The following is a 15,749-nucleotide window of genomic DNA, read 5'->3' as shown; positions in this document are numbered from 1 at the left end:
AAGTACTTTTGGAACTTGACTAGATGTGGTGCTGGCAGACCGAGTCGTGGAAATTTTAAACTTCTTTACTTGAGAAGTCTTGGATGGACAGTTGAGATCAGCAAGGCTCCATCATAGCCTTGTCAGAGTATCTTGGCGTGGGGGCGACGAGCACCCCGCGCCCTTTCCTATTTTGGAAATGTCAACAAAGCAAAACCCATTCTTCTAACGGAGGCTCAATCGCACGTTTCGGTGTCTCTCTCTCCAAACACTTGCATTTCGAGGCCGACAGAATACATCCTTCACGATAAAAATGAATTCGCAATACCGAACTTCGCTGCAACAGCAGCAACGAGTCAAAAAGAAGGAAGAAGATCCTGCCGATTTCATGCGATTGGTTTGTTGTCTTACGACCGCTCTCACAAAAGACGTACTGACAGTATCTACAGTCTGAGAAAGAGATAGCATCATGTATCAGCGAAATGGGTATTCCATTCCAACCTTCCGACATCTTGAGACCCAACCCGCAAGTGATCCAGATGGTGTTCGAGCACCTGGGTGAACTGGTTATGAATGCAACCAGAGACACCCTTGATCCTGCCTTACGCGCTGCCGCCGAAGACGTTTGCTCCGAGTTTCCTGAACTAGTACCGGTGGAGACGAGGCTACTTATGGGCTTCTTCGTCCAACTGCGAACCATGCTCGAGCAGTGCGGAATCCATGATTTCTCGTTCAACGACCTTGTTCGTCCGACCCACGATCGACTGGTCAAGATCCTATCATACACCATCAACTTCATTCGATTCCGGGAGACGCATACGAGCGTAATAGACGAAAACTTTAACAAAGCAGAGACTACAAAGGCCAGGATCGAGACACTGTATGTTGAGAATCAGGACATGGAGCAGAGGCTGGAAGAGATGAAGCGCAACAGAAAAGCGATGGAGGTTGCCGTCAAGGAGAAGATGCGGCGAAACGATGAATTGAAAGCACGGCTACTGGAGCTTCGAAAAGGCCAGGAAAGAGTGGCGGAGCACCTGGAACGCGCCAAAGCCGACAAGTCACGCTCTCAGGCACTATTGGAGGACAAGACCGAGAGATTGATACGGGCGCGGCAAGAGAGTGAGAAGTTGAGGCCGTACGTTTTGCAAAGTCCGGCGGCCTTACAGAGCACTTTGACGGAACTCTCAGACAATCTTGTACGGGAGAAGGCCCAAATCGACGCGTTGGAGCGGAGGTGCCGTGCTCTCCAGACATCAGGGGATAGTTTTACGGTTGTTCAAAATGATGTGCAGGCGTGCGTTAAAGTACTCGAGGAGATCGCAGTGGAGCTTCAGAAAGAAGAGGAGGAAGACGCTCGAGCGGCAAAGAATCGCGATGCTCTGGCAGAGCGTGGAAACAATGTGCGCGAAGTGGAACAGAACGAGAAACTGCTCCAAAGGCAGTTGAAGAAGTGGGAAGAACGCATCGAGGAGTTGCGCCGGAAGCACAGAGATCGAGATGAAACAAACAAGACCAAAATGGACGAACTGAGAGAGACTCAGCGGCAGCTCCGAGATCAAAGGGCTGACAGGGGTCGGGAGATGGAAAGGAGGAAAGTGAGGATCGAGCAGACCGAGAAGAAGGTGAGCGTCGCTCCAAACCGACTACCAGGGGATTCATCTTGCTAACGAACACTTAGATGGCCGATCTCAAGGATAACATTGAACAGGAGGTACACTCGGCGCACGAGGAGTATCTCAAGCTTGAGTCCCACATCAAGCTGTACATCACAGAAATGGAGCAAAGCATGTGATTGGGTGGAATTTGTGACGACGTTTATGAAGGAAATGGCGCTCCCTGCAGAAGATACCCGGTTATGTTGGCTGGCGATTAACTTTTTGGATTAAATGGGCCAGATTGGGCTGGCATCTTTCCCTCTTTGCTCTTCAAACTATCATTTCCTCCTCGGGGCTGTTCCTGGGCCAGTCGACCGGGTCATTCTCCTGTCGGTGCCGTTCATTCTGTCCCTCGGCACTGAACCATCTCGATGCAAATTTCATGACCGATATGGTGCGCCGTCCCCAGCTTTGACCGGGTTCTCCTATCTTGATGGCTGCACTAAGGAGTTGGACTTCGGTCTGCCAGAGATTCGGACCTCGATTTGGATTGAACGGGTCATTGATGTCCTTGCATTCCACTAACTTCACCCTGCGATTTGTTCGGTGACCGGCAGACGCCGCGGTGGCGAGTGTCTGGGAGAGACCTTGCAGGGTGAATTCGGAGGTTCCGTGGTGCATCGCCAGCAGATTCAGGACAATGATGGGACCCGGAGGTTGGGTTGAAGGAAGTGCAGTCCTTGAGATGAAGCCCGAGAGAAAGCCTCGGAGGATAGGAATGTTTGGACAGAAGATCAAATTGACGAGTTGGCTTGCGCTGAGGACGTGCAGAATCTGTGAAAGGAGGACGTGTCGAGGCTTGGACCAGCGCTCCTCTGACGGAGTATCTACCTCTTCTGGGTGCGATGGTGTCTCTACTTCGGACTGGACTTGTCCTTGGTGAAGCTGGGTGACGAGTTGTCCTAAAAAGTCTTCTTTGGACGAACATATCACCAGGTCTGTCGGTGTAAGGCTGGTCTCTCTGATGACATCTTGGAGCAGCTCGGATTCGTAGTCGTAGCGAAGGATGATGGAGTTCATGAAGGAGCAGTGGAATGAGAGGCGCGCTTCGTCCCTTTGGCCATTATCTGTTGTAAGTGCCCTGACTTTGTCCACCTCGCCTCTTGAGAAGTCATATGCGAAATAGATATACTTGATACCGCGTTAGCAACAAGATGATGGGCACTCGTGTGTTCCATCTGGCGCAGGGCTTGGCAATCAGGTTCTTGGTACCTCGTATTAGAACAGAGGACCTTTCGGCGTTATCAGGCTTGGCATGGGGTTTCCCTCCGCTTAATCACATCATTCATTCTACCACTTTGGTGAACCTGGGCTTTCGGGTTACACAAACATGTTCCGGTAACACAGAGGGAGCCTACAAAATTCTTGTCGAGATGGAGTCCATCTCTCGCATTTCGTCCTTGATGGATCCAGGTCAGTCAGCATGGATTCCTCCTGGCTGCAGTACGCTGACCCGACCCCAGCACGAGACCTGACGGTCGAGGCTGCCCAAAGTATTTCCAAAGCACTCAAAGGAGGGAGTTCGTCGGCTCGGAGTAACATGCCGTTTGTGAAGCTCAAGGCTCTTCTTGACAGTAGAAGCGACCGCGATATCCTTGATGGTCTGAAAAGAGTGGTTTCTGTACGGTGGTCCCGTTTCTATATGGTGGTCCCACTCTCTTACCGATGTGCAGATGATATACCAAAACAAACCATGTTTGCCTTACTTTTCGTCGGTCGTCAAGAATGTGGCCAACCCCAACCTCGAGGTCAAGAAGCTCGTGTATATCTACCTGCTCCATTACGCCGAGTCCGATCCAGACCTGGCCCTGCTCTCCGTCAACGCCATCCAAAAGTCCCTCACAGATCAGAATCCTCAGGTGAGAGCCCTGGCACTGCGCACTATGTCGGGGATGCGAGTGCCGGTCATCAGCCAGATTGTCTCCTTGGCCATCAAACGGGGCGTGGGTGACATGAGCCCTCATGTGCGAAAAGCCGCTGCACTCGCGATCCCGAAATGCTACAACCTCGACCCGAACACCCTCCCTCAACTGCTCGACTACATCTCCACGCTCTTGGGCGATAAGCAGTACTTCGTTGTGGGACCAGCAGTTCAGGCATTTCTGGAAGTGTGTCCTGATCGCATCGACCTCGTCCACGTGCATTACAGGAGTCTTGTCAAAAAACTGGTCGATATGGACGAATGGAGCCAGCTCGCAACGCTGAAGCTTCTCTTGTTCTACAGCCGACGCTGCTTCCCTAGGAAGACTCAAAAAGTCACCAAAGTCAACAAAAGGGGCTTTTATGAGGATGAGCCCCAGGAGACTATCGATACAGGCGAGGTGATAGAGGTGCTGGACCCCGACCTAGAACTGTTCCTCAAAGCATGCAGTCCCCTGTTACAAAGCCGAAGCGCGGCTGTCATCACCTCGGTCACCAGCTGCTTTTTGTATCTGGGCACCCTAGACTACCTTCGCGAAGCAGTTGGCCCGTTGATCGGACTGATGCGGGGACCTTCTGAGGTGGAGGAAGTGGCCCTGTGTAACATTGTGTTGGTTGCCTTGTCTGCGCCGGACCTTTTCGTCCCCTACGCGTCGCATTTTCTCATCCGGGCACAAGATTCTCCACCGATATGGCGATTGAAGATCGAGCTTCAAACCCTCATTTTCGCCCATGCGGCACTCCATCTCAAGTCCATCATTCTGAGCGAGCTGGAGCACTTTTCTCATTCGGCCGACGTGGAGCTCACACGCGAATCGGTCCGTGCCATCGGGCGATGCGCACAGTCCGATCCCAAGGACGCTCATCGGTGCTTCCAGGTTCTCCTAAATCAGATATCCAGCTTCGACAATATTCTGGTGTCGGAAGTGCTCACCGTCATGCGTCACTTGATCCAACAGGACCCTGCGTCGCATCGGAAGACGGTGGTGCGGTTAGCCCGCAACTTGGACAAGACGACGAGCCCCGAGGCTCGAGCTACCATCATATGGCTGGTGGGAGAATTTGCGAGCCTGGATCCCGACAACAACATCGCCCCGGATGTTCTTCGGATATTGGCCAAAGGGTTTGCGGACGAGAGCGAGTCTGCCAAACAACAGATTGTTTTACTGGCTGCCAAAGTCTACCTGCTATTCTTGCATAGAGGGGTTGATGGTGCTCGCGGAGACAAGAATGACCCTGGGGAACCTCAAGGCGACAATACTTCAGGTGAATCGCACGTCTCAGTCGACTTGGACCATCCAATTGCCAAGCTATGGAACTACGTCCAGCTCCTCGCCCGCTACGACACGTCGTACGATCTCCGCGACCGAGCGCGACTTTTCAAAGCCTTGCTGGCAAACCCTTCGTCGACCCAACTGGCCGCTCTCCTCCTTCTTGCACCCAAGCCAGTGCCCCACTCCCCTTCCCCCTCGGAGAATCGAAAAGGCCTGATGCTAGGCAGTACCACCCTGGTCCTAGGCACGGACGTGGCGGGCGTTCTGGGTCTTCCCGGTTATGAGGCACTGCCTGACTGGGTCAGTGAGGGCCTTGAACCCAACCCGAAACTCCGAAACGCAGCCGACGGTGGTGAGAAGGAAGAATACGTGCCCCGGGAGGGGAGGACGGCGAGCTCAGTCGCCGCCAGTCGGAGGCTGGACGAAGCCGTCAAGGAGCGTGGACTGGAGAAGGTGGTTGCGGCGGGGACGTCCAAGGCCAACGCGAAGCCCCGAACTCTCGATGATTGGCTAGCAGAGAGTGAGGGAGAGGATTCAGAAGAGACGGAGGAAGAGACGGAGAGTGAAGAGACTGGCGAAGAAGAGTCGGAGGAGGAGAGCGAAGAGGAGAGCGAGGACGAGATGAGAGGAATGACGCGGGGTCTGATGGCTTCGAATCCGTCGTGAGTCTTGAGTCTTGACCAGCAGCGGCCGTTATGAGCAGCAGAAGATCCTTGACCGCGGATCACGATGATCCTGTCCTGGCGCCGCGGGCGATCCTTGTTTACTTTCTTCTTGGTGTGAATACCCACTCCCTACCTTTTACCAGTCGAGTAAGGCTTGAAACGAGAAAGAGAAGATAGTCGCGACGGGGGACCCTGGTCGGCGAGTCATTTTGATGCCTCGAATGCCTTGTACTCGCAGACCCGGGACTTTTATCCGTTTCATTGTCTCTTTCTCGTGGTTCGCACGTACAGGTAGAGCTTCGTATCTCCGATCGAGCGCCGTCCTGAAGAGGTGTGGTCTCGAGATTATCCCCTACCTTGCCCCTTGCCTACCTAGGTACGAGTACTTGACTCACTGCATACACGGTCCTCTGGATCCGCCCTGACGAAACACGTTGAGGACCGTGACTGGGTTTCTGACAAGTAGTTTCTTGGAGCGGGAGGGAACTCGGGAGGATCGGTCCGTCTGCGGTCCATGCCTGCCCTGTCGTTGAACCGAGTACGAGGGACATAGGTACATGCATACTCGGTACATGGGTTGGGAAGGTAGGTAGGAAGGCACGAAGGTACATAGGTACCTCGGAACACTGCGTGACTGCCCATTGCGCACAGACCAACGAGGTCAAAGAGAGAGCGAGTAGGTAGTAACAGAGCAAAACTCCACTGAGCTGGTGATCATCCTGATCATCCTCGTAGCGTAACGCTGCGACGGGGGAGATGGGAGGCACCCATAGAGGGACAGAGGGAGGGACCACAGGGCACGGGTGATCCTTTCCCAAGATCGAACCAAAGCCGTCGTCTAGATACTCATACGAGCACAAAGGACGAGGTGCAAGTGCCACTACACCGTCGCTTCACAATGATGAACCACACACCGGGTCTTTGAAAGGTGTCAATCAGTCAGTCAATCGCACTATTACCTCACAGAGTTACCGAGTAATCCGCACCCTTATCTCGTACCTACTCCGTAGGTAGGTATTATTGTCTCTCGGTACAAGGCTAGGTGACCAGGTACACTCTCGCGCCAACGGAGGACCCCCCGGTCGCCCAAAAAAACAACAAAAGAAGAGCGCACAGGTCATCTCGCTTCGCTTGGAAGGAAATCCCAAAGACGCTATTTGTACTTGCGGAGTGTACCGGTACTTACTTGTACTCGGTAGAGCAAGGGCAAGGGCGCCGGTCGTATGGACTGTAGCAGGAAGGAAGACCGAATGAAGTAGTACCAACTGAGTACTTGGACTACGAGTATTAGTATTAGGTAGAGAACTCGGATCTCCTTTCGATTCCGAAACTAGAGTTAATAATTAGGGTCCGGGTGGGATCGCATCCCGTTGGGTCATTGAGGTGCCTGAAACATCTGCTATCAGAGCATCCTTGCGCAGCCTTGTTGTTACAGATCACCTCTGATCCCGAGGAATCTCTTCAGACTACTCGGTACTAGGTACTACTCGCGTACTTGTACGCGGTCACTCGGGACAAGTATTCGTCCGCACAAGAATCGAGGCAAGCACACGTAAAGGAGTCAAATCATCTTATTTACCTAAACAAACTCCTTCATGTGGGTTCAAGTGGTCTGACATGATCTGATCTGATCTGGTCCTTGTCTTGTCCGATGGATCTTGTTTATCCAAGTACATAGTCATCTAACGGCCGTTAATTATATGTATCCTCCCCCGTAAGACTCTTCAGCACCGATTGAGGTATTACCTGTTTGAGAAGATGCACTCCCCCTCCCCCCTCCCAAAAAGTTCAACCGTCGGGCATCTCGTTTCAGAGTCCGCCATGTAATATTTTTCTAGGTACAAACCGTACAGAGTAAAGCCTCGGGGGGTAAAATTACCAGAGGCCGTTGTGAAAAATGTACCCATTTTGAGAAAATTTCGCTTCCGGATATTAGGTCCACGTTGGATGAGGGGGGTCCGTCGTACAAACTTATACCAAGTACCTCGTACGGGTACACCTAGTAGGTATGTACCTCGTCGCATTATCTCGGCAGATCATCCAACTCGGTCGTCCTGGTAGTAATGATACTCCGTGTGTACCTCGTATTTGGTACGGCCCTCCCATCGCATTGGTGGTGGATGGAGAAGGCTGATCTGATGGCCTGACAACGCCACAATGGACAAGTACCCGACCAACTACACTACTCAAACTCGATCCTCGGAACAAGCACTCGGTACGTGATAACGTGGTAGATCAATCATCCTCAACGACCACTACTAATACTATTGCTTGTACTATTACTTGTATGGAGTAGGTAGCTTGGTAGGTACGAGGTACAGACCGACGGCCAACGTCTCGGTAAGCCAAGCCACATCCGAGGAAGCCAGTCACTCAGTCTCGACGCCTCGAGGAACAAATACCAGTGGACTATTGTAGAAGTTACTACTCGTTCTTGGTACAAGGAGGTACTACGTACTCGCCAGGTACAGGTATAGGTACCTGTCCCTGTCCTTGTATCCCCTCCCATCCCACGAGCATGAGCACGGGCACGAGCACGAGCCCAATACCTCTTCGGGCCCCTGGGTCTCCAGGCTGACAGGCCAGTGGCCGCGCGCCGACCCTTCCACCACCCATGTCTTTGTTGAGATTTTCAATTCTCGTACTTACTCACCTACTGTACTCAGAAGGACTACGCGGTACATACATACTTTGTACCTGTACCTGTACCCGTACCTGGGCCTGGACGTTTACCGAGAAATCATCCGATATCACTGGTCGCACACATTGCCTGTTCTGGTAGTTTGTGTTTGTGGGAATCATCATGGCCCCTCCTCTTTCTCTCAAGCTGCCTGAGGTATTCACCAATTCACAACCGAGCCTGGAATCCAATATTGCCAAGGATGTGTGTGTATTTGGTGACTTTTATGCCTACGTAACTTGTACTATGTAGAGAGAGCAGCCCGTGACAGCCCTATCTATCCATGATCGAAAGGACAAGTCCTGTATAGAGTGCCTCGTACTTGATTTTATGTAGTCAATTGAAAATTTGACGCTGAGTGGCCTATCGGCCTGTCGGTCTGTCGGTCTGTCGGCCTGCCTGAATGATTGACTGATCGATGGACTCTGACGGCGCTTCTACACACTTTCCCCCAGGGCCGTTCCATCCCATCCCATTCCATGCCTCCGCCCTCCTCATCGCTAGGAGAACAGCGTCGATGTGAAATCTTAGGAAGAGAATGAATAATCGGTATGTTGAGGGGTGGTCAGCGCCAGTGGCTCTAGCATGTACTCGGTACATCATGTACCCTCAGAGTACGAGGGACATACTTGGTATTCCGTCACGTCTTTCCGAGCAGTGATTGATCTTTATGGTAGCATAGAGCCTACAGCATACCTATTCGTCTGGGCCAACCCCCCCGACGGAGACATCCACCGCAAATCCCTGACAATGTCCGTCTGCGCACACGACCGGGATCGTATGTACCTCCATACACTACGAGGCACCTCGTCCGAGTACCGAGGACACAGAACGGCCATTCCTCCCTCGTCGTGAGCGCGGAGTCCCGAGTGGTGGCTCACGTCGAGGCCGACCACTTATTTTGCGGTGCCATCCTGAAACACCACGAGAGGGTCAAAGATTTGAAATAGGGAACCAAAAAAACGTGCTTGCATGGCCCATCTAACTTGGACCTCTTGACATTCAGCACAACAAGGACCCCCACGTTTCTGTACTCCGTAACTAACGAGGTACTCGGTATGTACAAGTACAATGCTGACAGGGGGATTGGGTTTCAGCCTGGCAGGGTTTGCAGCGACCGAGTGAGCCACTCTCATACGTCTTTGGCGAACTTGAGTTCTCACAGCATCTGGAGCCGTCACCAGTAGTTTGCTGCACCGTGAGCAGTGAGCACCATGCCGCTGTGTGGGGATCCAGTGCCGGCTCAGGATCCCGGGGCAGACGCTATGCAGATCAAAGGTCGAGGGACCAAGTCGTCGTCATAAACGGTGGCATAAACAGGGTTCCCAGTAACAGCCGAACAAAGACTCAAACACAGAACACGAAGAAAAAGATAGTGTAAGCGGTGGAGTGGCGCTGTTATTTCTTCATTTGTATCGTAGAGACCAGCCTCGCAAAGAGGTCCAGGTCGAGGTTGCAGAGTCGCCGTCCAATTTGCCGAGCAACAATCACCATTGCCCTAACAGTCCATCCCTATATCCTTCCTCCATGGTACCCCTTGATCCCTGCTCCTGCTGTACGACGGTACCGTCAGAACCTGCAGATTCTAATCACCCATCTCTTTTTCCTGGCTTGCCAGTTTTCGGCTTTCCCGTAGACCCTGAAATTCTTCTCTTCCAATGTAAGACCAGCCCTCTGGTAGTGGCAGGGAACTGAAGCGACCTATCAAAAAACTCCCAACTCCAGGCGACCATTTTCGCTTTTGGCGCTCCAAACAGATCAAAGCACTGTCAAACGGGGAATCCTGCAAACGCAACACCGTGAACACCAACCCATGGTAATTAGGACTGGAACGCTCAGATCGAGAAAAGGACGGGTAGTCGTAGAAAAGTCGTCATCGCATCATCAAAATGCTCGGAAAAATGTCAAATATGAGTATGTTGGGGAAGGCCACGCCCTGGCATGCAAATGGCACCGGGCAACGAATAGTGACCAATGCTAGCTACCAGATGGTGAGTCTTGTAGAGTGGGTTTCCTTTGTTCAGTCACCTGTTCGGCTTGAGATGCTTCTTGGCCGGTTTCGTGACTCGGGTCGACTGTAATGGTGGCTTCATGCAGACATCTCTCGCAAATTTTGTGGTGGCAGTTGGGACATTCTTCAGCATCTGCCTCAAACCCAGTCCGGCATTCATGGCACGTTCCACCTTCAGCCCCGGGTCGAGGAGCCTCGGTCACAAAGTTCGAGGGACCAGTTGCTGTTGTCGGGTCTTGTGATGGTTTCGTCCGATCTTTTCTCGGCGGATATCGTGAGCATCGAGAACAGCGTCGGTGTTGGCATCCCACGCAGACTCGATCGCGCCCAAACGTCGTCGAACAATTGTGACAGGTGTATCTGACCCTCATTCGTATGTTCTTGTACACCCTTTCTGGTGGGCCTCTGTACCTCGGTTCCCATTCTGTTTCATCTAGTTCTAGGTTGTGTCGGGCAAAGATGGCTTGCGCTTTGGTGAACCGCATGTGTGACTCGGCTGTGGCGTCCTTGGTATCAACAGGTTCTTGTGATGATGTCGAGCCAGGCTCAATAGGCTGATCTCTTTCTTTGTCTATGTTGACGGTTTCTTGTTCAGGCGAATGCTCGATTGGAGTTGCCCTGTCAAGGTTTAGCGAGGATCTCTCTGGGGGATCTGATCTCACTGACGATTTGGGAGTCTCCTCAGCCGCTTGCATTTGGGGAGCGACAGGAGGTGCGGGAACAGATGGTGTGATAGTGGCAGACACAGCCGGTTGTGCAGCGGTGGGTTGCTCTCTAAAGAAGTCCTTAATTCTGTTCCAAACCGTTTTCAAGCCCTTCTTTTCCTTCAACGGTGGTACGTCTGCCCCTTCCATTGGCAGAGTGGAATGGATGACCTGATAGAAATGGTGTCATAGGAGATACAAGGCAATCAGCGAGACGGCCGGACGGGTTGAAGGACAAAGATCGAGTGGCTTGATGATGCGACTATTGGCTGTTCGGCTGACCCAGGGAATTGGAACAGCGAGGGTGCTGAAGAGATGTCAAACGTCAATTATTGGTGGTGGTATTCCGCAGGAGTGGATTGGAATTTGACTTGTCGGGTAGCGAGATCCCTGTTCCCAATGCTGCGGTCCATTGACTTGCCCAGTCGACTTCTAACGGCGCCCTGTCAGATAAAAGTGTCAGGCTTCGGAGGAATGCGATGTTGTGTAGTAGTATGTTTGAAGGTGCGAGGTAACTCGTACAGAGTTGAGAGAAACCTCAGATGGGCCAGCGATAATATTGGGAAGTGGCTAGTCTCCAGTGTGATCGAAGATCAGTGCTGATCGTCAATGGCAGGTGCAGTGCTCTCAGGTGGTGGGTGGTGGGAGGGTGTGGGCGATCGACAATGTCGCGGAGTTGGTCACCCGGCTGCCAGAATGCGAAGACGAAGACGAGGGAGGAGGATAGAGGGTCAGAAAGAGGCGACGAAAAGGTCAAGAGAATCGAAAGGGTCGAAGAGACAGAGCTGGATGGATGGTGTGCGAAGTTGTGTGGAGATAAGAGAAGAAAAGAGGAGAAGCCACGCGCGGGCGTGTGGATGGGGGATCGAAACAGAAGCAGGAGAATGTCAGAGGGAGCATTGAACACTGAGCACTGGAGCTTGGAGCAACAAGATTCAACGATGATGCAGCACTTGGCACCGAGAAGCTGCAGAAAAGGATTTGCGAGAACTGGGAGACTGGGAGCCTAGGGGCCTAGGAGCCTGGGGGATACGCACCACGGTCGACGGTCCACTCAGCTACAGGTAAGTCTCGTGTGTCTGCAAACGGGCATACCCTTAGGGTGGCAACTACATCTCTTAGGCTTCCGGAATCCAGTGCCCCAGCCAACAGAAGTCCAGTCCAAGTGGGCGAGTCGGGCCTAATCATCATGTGGAAACTGCAAAAAGCGTGGGTGCAAGAGCCATGGGCTTCAGAAGGGCCAGGGAGGGGAAATGTAGCCCGGGAATCAAGGAGTTAGGCACCGAGGCTTTCAGGGTTTAACCTGAGATAGGGAAGTGTTGGGGTGGGGAGAGGGCAGCCATGCCGCTCTGTCGGTGCGGTGGATGCCATCGAGCGGCGCCCATTTCGTCAGACCACCTATGGGGTAGCTGGACAGCGAGCGCGGGCATCAGCAACAACCTTTTCCCAGAAGCGACCCGAGACCCAAAGGGCAGTGCCGTGTTTTCAGCTAGTTTAAGGTTAGAGGAACGCCCGGGGAGCTGCTTGGGCCCGTGCAGGCTTAGTCCCGCTGTGCTGCTGATGGTGTGTCTCCAGAACACCGGTGCTCTGGCCTCGGGTACGTGGCAACTCCCAGAGCCCACCCTTGCGAGCCACCTATCAGCTCCAGACATATTAAATAGTATCTCGTATAGCGGTAGCCACCAAGCAAGTCGTCCTTTGTAGAAGTTACGAGGATACACAATGAAATCTAAAAAAGAGTTATTCCGAGACGAATGAAGACTCGTGCACAGGAATATCCCTTCACTAATGTGGCAGGCTACTTGAGAACTCTTTTGCCGTCTCGTCTCCAGTGACCCGGCTCTGGGCTAACCATGCAACTGGCCACTTTGGATCTTGCCGTACCAAGCAACTCACCAACACATCGTCCCTCTTCGGTATTCGCACTTCAATTGCCGCAAAAGCAATCGTCGTCCGCCCTCCAGCTTCGTCTGACTCCTCCCCGCTGTGCTCACCTAAGGAGTCAGCGAAGATCCCATCCCTGGGACAAGTTGCTCCGAAGGCTCCAAAGACGCAGGCGAGCTTCCTGCGGCCAGCTCCGTCGAATTTTCTATGCCCAGTCACGCCAGTCAACTTGCAGCAGCCCAGTCCTCCTTTTCTCTAGCTTAATACCTTTCCCTGCACATCCCCGAACTATCCCTGACCTCAACCACTGGCGGCGTGGCGGATTCGGCACATTATCCAGCTGTCGAAATCCACCCGGCGCTCTGCAACCTCGCTTGGATCCATCGGTGTTACGGCCCATCCCAGCGGAACCAGGACTGAATATTGGAAGAACGCTCGAGGAAGGTATTGCAGGACACACTGGAAAACTTCAATTGTCAAAGGACAGATTGCATAGGAACACTGAATCCTGGACAGTGACTCCCATCCATTTAGTCCTGATGCGTGGCAGACACAAACACAGACCTGCTGTTCCCCTTCGACCTGCGACCTTCGCCATCGGTACCAAGGTCTCCCTGCAGAAAATGCAACCAAGTTCTTTCGGACGGGCATCCGAGCAAATAAAGACGCATTGGGGCTTTTGTAGACGAGGGTGGCACTTGACCCAGAATTACATGCATTCAATCCTGTCGTGGCAACATCAAGACAACCCGTAAATGGATACCCCTGAGCTCGACAACGCACAACTGCTTCTTTTGACAAGGAGGACTTGGTTTATATATACTTTTGTCGGGCTGGTGCACAGGTATGCATACCACTCTACAATGATCCAAAAAAACATCTACGATTGCATCCGGTCCTGCCGTTATTCGAAGCAGCTTTGTCAACCACCACGGTGCCCCAATTTCAAGTCCTTGATGGGATGGCTCTCTTCTGCGGAGAGCGGCCAAGCCTGATCATCTTGCTGAGACTTTTTAGCGAAAGCTCTAAGCTGAGGCCCAAGCACACCCACAAACTTCGGAGGGTCCAGACTCCAATACTCGGTAATTGAGGATTGATCGTGTACTGTACCCGCAGCCCGAGCCATCGTCCAACATTGGGCGCAAAACATCCCTTCGACCGCACCCTTGGGAAAGATCAAGACACTGATCATATCTCCCAAATGGGTACATAATCGTATGTGCAGGAGCTATGGTTAGATCTTGTCAGCGTTCAAATCTTTAGCCCACTGACGAAGATTATTTCCCAATCTAGAGAAATCTTAAGATCCGACAAAGGCGTTCATCGGTGCACAGGCCTTTTCCCCCGGATTACCGTCCCTAGCGGCTCTCGTGGCAACGCACCAGGCGAAGCTAAGAGAAATTTCGGGGCGTTGGTGAAATAATGGCCAAGGACAAGGAAGTGGCGTAGGCCTGTACGTACATCACCGCCCCGTACGTCCTCACCAACCCCCAACCAACCGGCGCCAACAGACTCTCCGGCTGGCGGAGATAGTATGGGCGTTCCTGCTCATTTGACTCCATTGTTATGGTATCGAAACAGTCACTAACTACGAACAAGCCATTGTGGACTATATAGCAAGCGCCCTTACGAGATTTCGTGCAATATGATGATAAATTACAGTGCACGTCTCAGCCTGCCTACATTGCTTCACGTCCCCGTGTCGTGCTTGGTATTGTTTTCAGCAAGGAATAAACTCAAGAAATTGGGTTGAAGAAGCGTTGAACTGGGTGCATTTCTAGGTAAGGGACCGAACTGGTATCTATGAATACTGCGGGTTTAGGTGGTAGGAATGGAAATCCTCAGCGCCCATCATGTGGCAGCCCCAATGCTTTCTTCCCTTTCGACAGAGAGACCACGCATTGCCAGAACGAGGCTGCCATCGACTTGGCGCCAGCTGAATTCTTGAGCTGCGAAGAAGCCACAAGTGCTGGGACCTCTGCAGGGACAGATTGAGACGAGCAGTTCGTCGCATTGTCAAGGAATTCCACCATTTGGATGCACATATCGAACAAATTGAAAGTCTCCTCGACAACATCTCTCGCTTCGGTTTCAGTCAGCAAAGATGCTGCTTCCCGAAATGCCTCTTTGAACTGCTCTTGCAACCGGCCATCGACGCCCGCATCCTCTTCACTCCGAAAGTCCCAGAAGGATAACGGAATTATGCCTGTACGCCAGAAGTCCGGGCCTGCAGACACCAGCTGCCCTCGGATCCAGCGACCGCCGTTGAAAAGAGCAAGGTACATCGCCCAAGTGTAGGCCAGCAAGACATGTGGTCTCGTCGACAATGATCTCTCAATTTGCAAGCGAAATCCACTAGATTCCTTGTCCAAGGTTTCAAGTTCTTGATTCTGATCCCGTAGGAGGACTGACTGCAGGATTTCGATATCCTTTTGGAGCCGGCCGTACCTGAGCAGCCAGGGAAAGCATACACGCTGGTAAATCTGACGCAGTCGCTGGTCTAACTGGGCAGAAGCGAGCTGTGTCTGCAGGAAGGTCTCGAAGGCATTGTATATCTGACCAAAGACTATCATGCCCTTGGCGTAAGTGAATGGACTGTCTGCAATTGGTGGCAGACACAATGGCAGCCGTCGGGTGATCTGGAGGTTCAGGGCATGGTGCCTCTGGCGGGTGGAGCTGCGCAGCTCTTCTGGCAGAGAAGATTGCGCGCTTTGATTCCGATCTCCCTCCAAGCTCATTATTTGATATTTCTAGGTCGACGGTTCTTTATAATATTGTCTTGCGAGTGTATCTCCGGAACTTTATTGATCTTCATACATTCCAGGGGACGGGCAAGGTCGCTGTTAGGCAGGGCTTCGCACGATCGAGCTCGCTCTAGGAATAACTCTGTACAAGGTCAGGAATAGGGTCGAGGGAAAGAATATCGATGGTAGAAAGAGTGTGCTGGTGTCGTAGCTCGTGACTCAGGGGGATG

The 15,749-nt window shown here is 52.4% G+C and overlaps 5 protein-coding genes across 5 annotated transcripts; 2 read left to right on the top strand and 3 right to left on the bottom strand.

Annotated features, from left to right (window-relative positions):
* Window positions 1-292: 292 nt before the first annotated feature.
* On the top strand, window positions 293-1,774 carry AYO21_00889 (hypothetical protein; the record flags this gene model as incomplete). The annotated part of the gene is made up of 3 exons (XM_022650876.1): window positions 293-376; window positions 429-1,604; window positions 1,661-1,774. 3 exons carry the CDS (start codon window positions 293-295, stop codon window positions 1,772-1,774), a joined length of 1,374 nt encoding a protein of 457 aa, XP_022516879.1.
* A 133-nt stretch (window positions 1,775-1,907) lies between these two features.
* On the bottom strand, window positions 1,908-2,657 carry AYO21_00888 (hypothetical protein; the record flags this gene model as incomplete). Its single annotated transcript, XM_022650875.1, has 1 exon — window positions 1,908-2,657. One exon carries the CDS (start codon window positions 2,655-2,657, stop codon window positions 1,908-1,910), a length of 750 nt encoding a protein of 249 aa, XP_022516878.1.
* A 403-nt stretch (window positions 2,658-3,060) lies between these two features.
* AYO21_00887 (hypothetical protein) lies at window positions 3,061-5,497 on the top strand (the record flags this gene model as incomplete). The annotated part of the gene is made up of 2 exons (XM_022650874.1): window positions 3,061-3,258; window positions 3,311-5,497. The coding sequence occupies 2 exons, from the start codon at window positions 3,061-3,063 to the stop codon at window positions 5,495-5,497; spliced, it is 2,385 nt and encodes a 794-aa protein (XP_022516877.1).
* A 4,703-nt stretch (window positions 5,498-10,200) lies between these two features.
* AYO21_00886 (hypothetical protein) lies at window positions 10,201-11,041 on the bottom strand (the record flags this gene model as incomplete). The annotated part of the gene is made up of 3 exons (XM_022650873.1): window positions 10,201-10,381; window positions 10,599-10,805; window positions 10,854-11,041. 3 exons carry the CDS (start codon window positions 11,039-11,041, stop codon window positions 10,201-10,203), a joined length of 576 nt encoding a protein of 191 aa, XP_022516876.1.
* Window positions 11,042-14,616: 3,575 nt separating this feature from the next.
* On the bottom strand, window positions 14,617-15,513 carry AYO21_00885 (hypothetical protein; the record flags this gene model as incomplete). Its single annotated transcript, XM_022650872.1, has 1 exon — window positions 14,617-15,513. One exon carries the CDS (start codon window positions 15,511-15,513, stop codon window positions 14,617-14,619), a length of 897 nt encoding a protein of 298 aa, XP_022516875.1.
* Window positions 15,514-15,749: the final 236 nt, after the last annotated feature.

This window comes from Fonsecaea monophora (assembly GCF_001642475.1).
Source record: "Fonsecaea monophora strain CBS 269.37 chromosome Unknown Scaff3, whole genome shotgun sequence".
NCBI classification, from domain to species: Eukaryota; Fungi; Ascomycota; class Eurotiomycetes; order Chaetothyriales; family Herpotrichiellaceae; genus Fonsecaea; species Fonsecaea monophora.
Note: the sequence above shows the minus strand (reverse complement) of the source record. Positions and strands in the feature narration are given on the sequence as shown.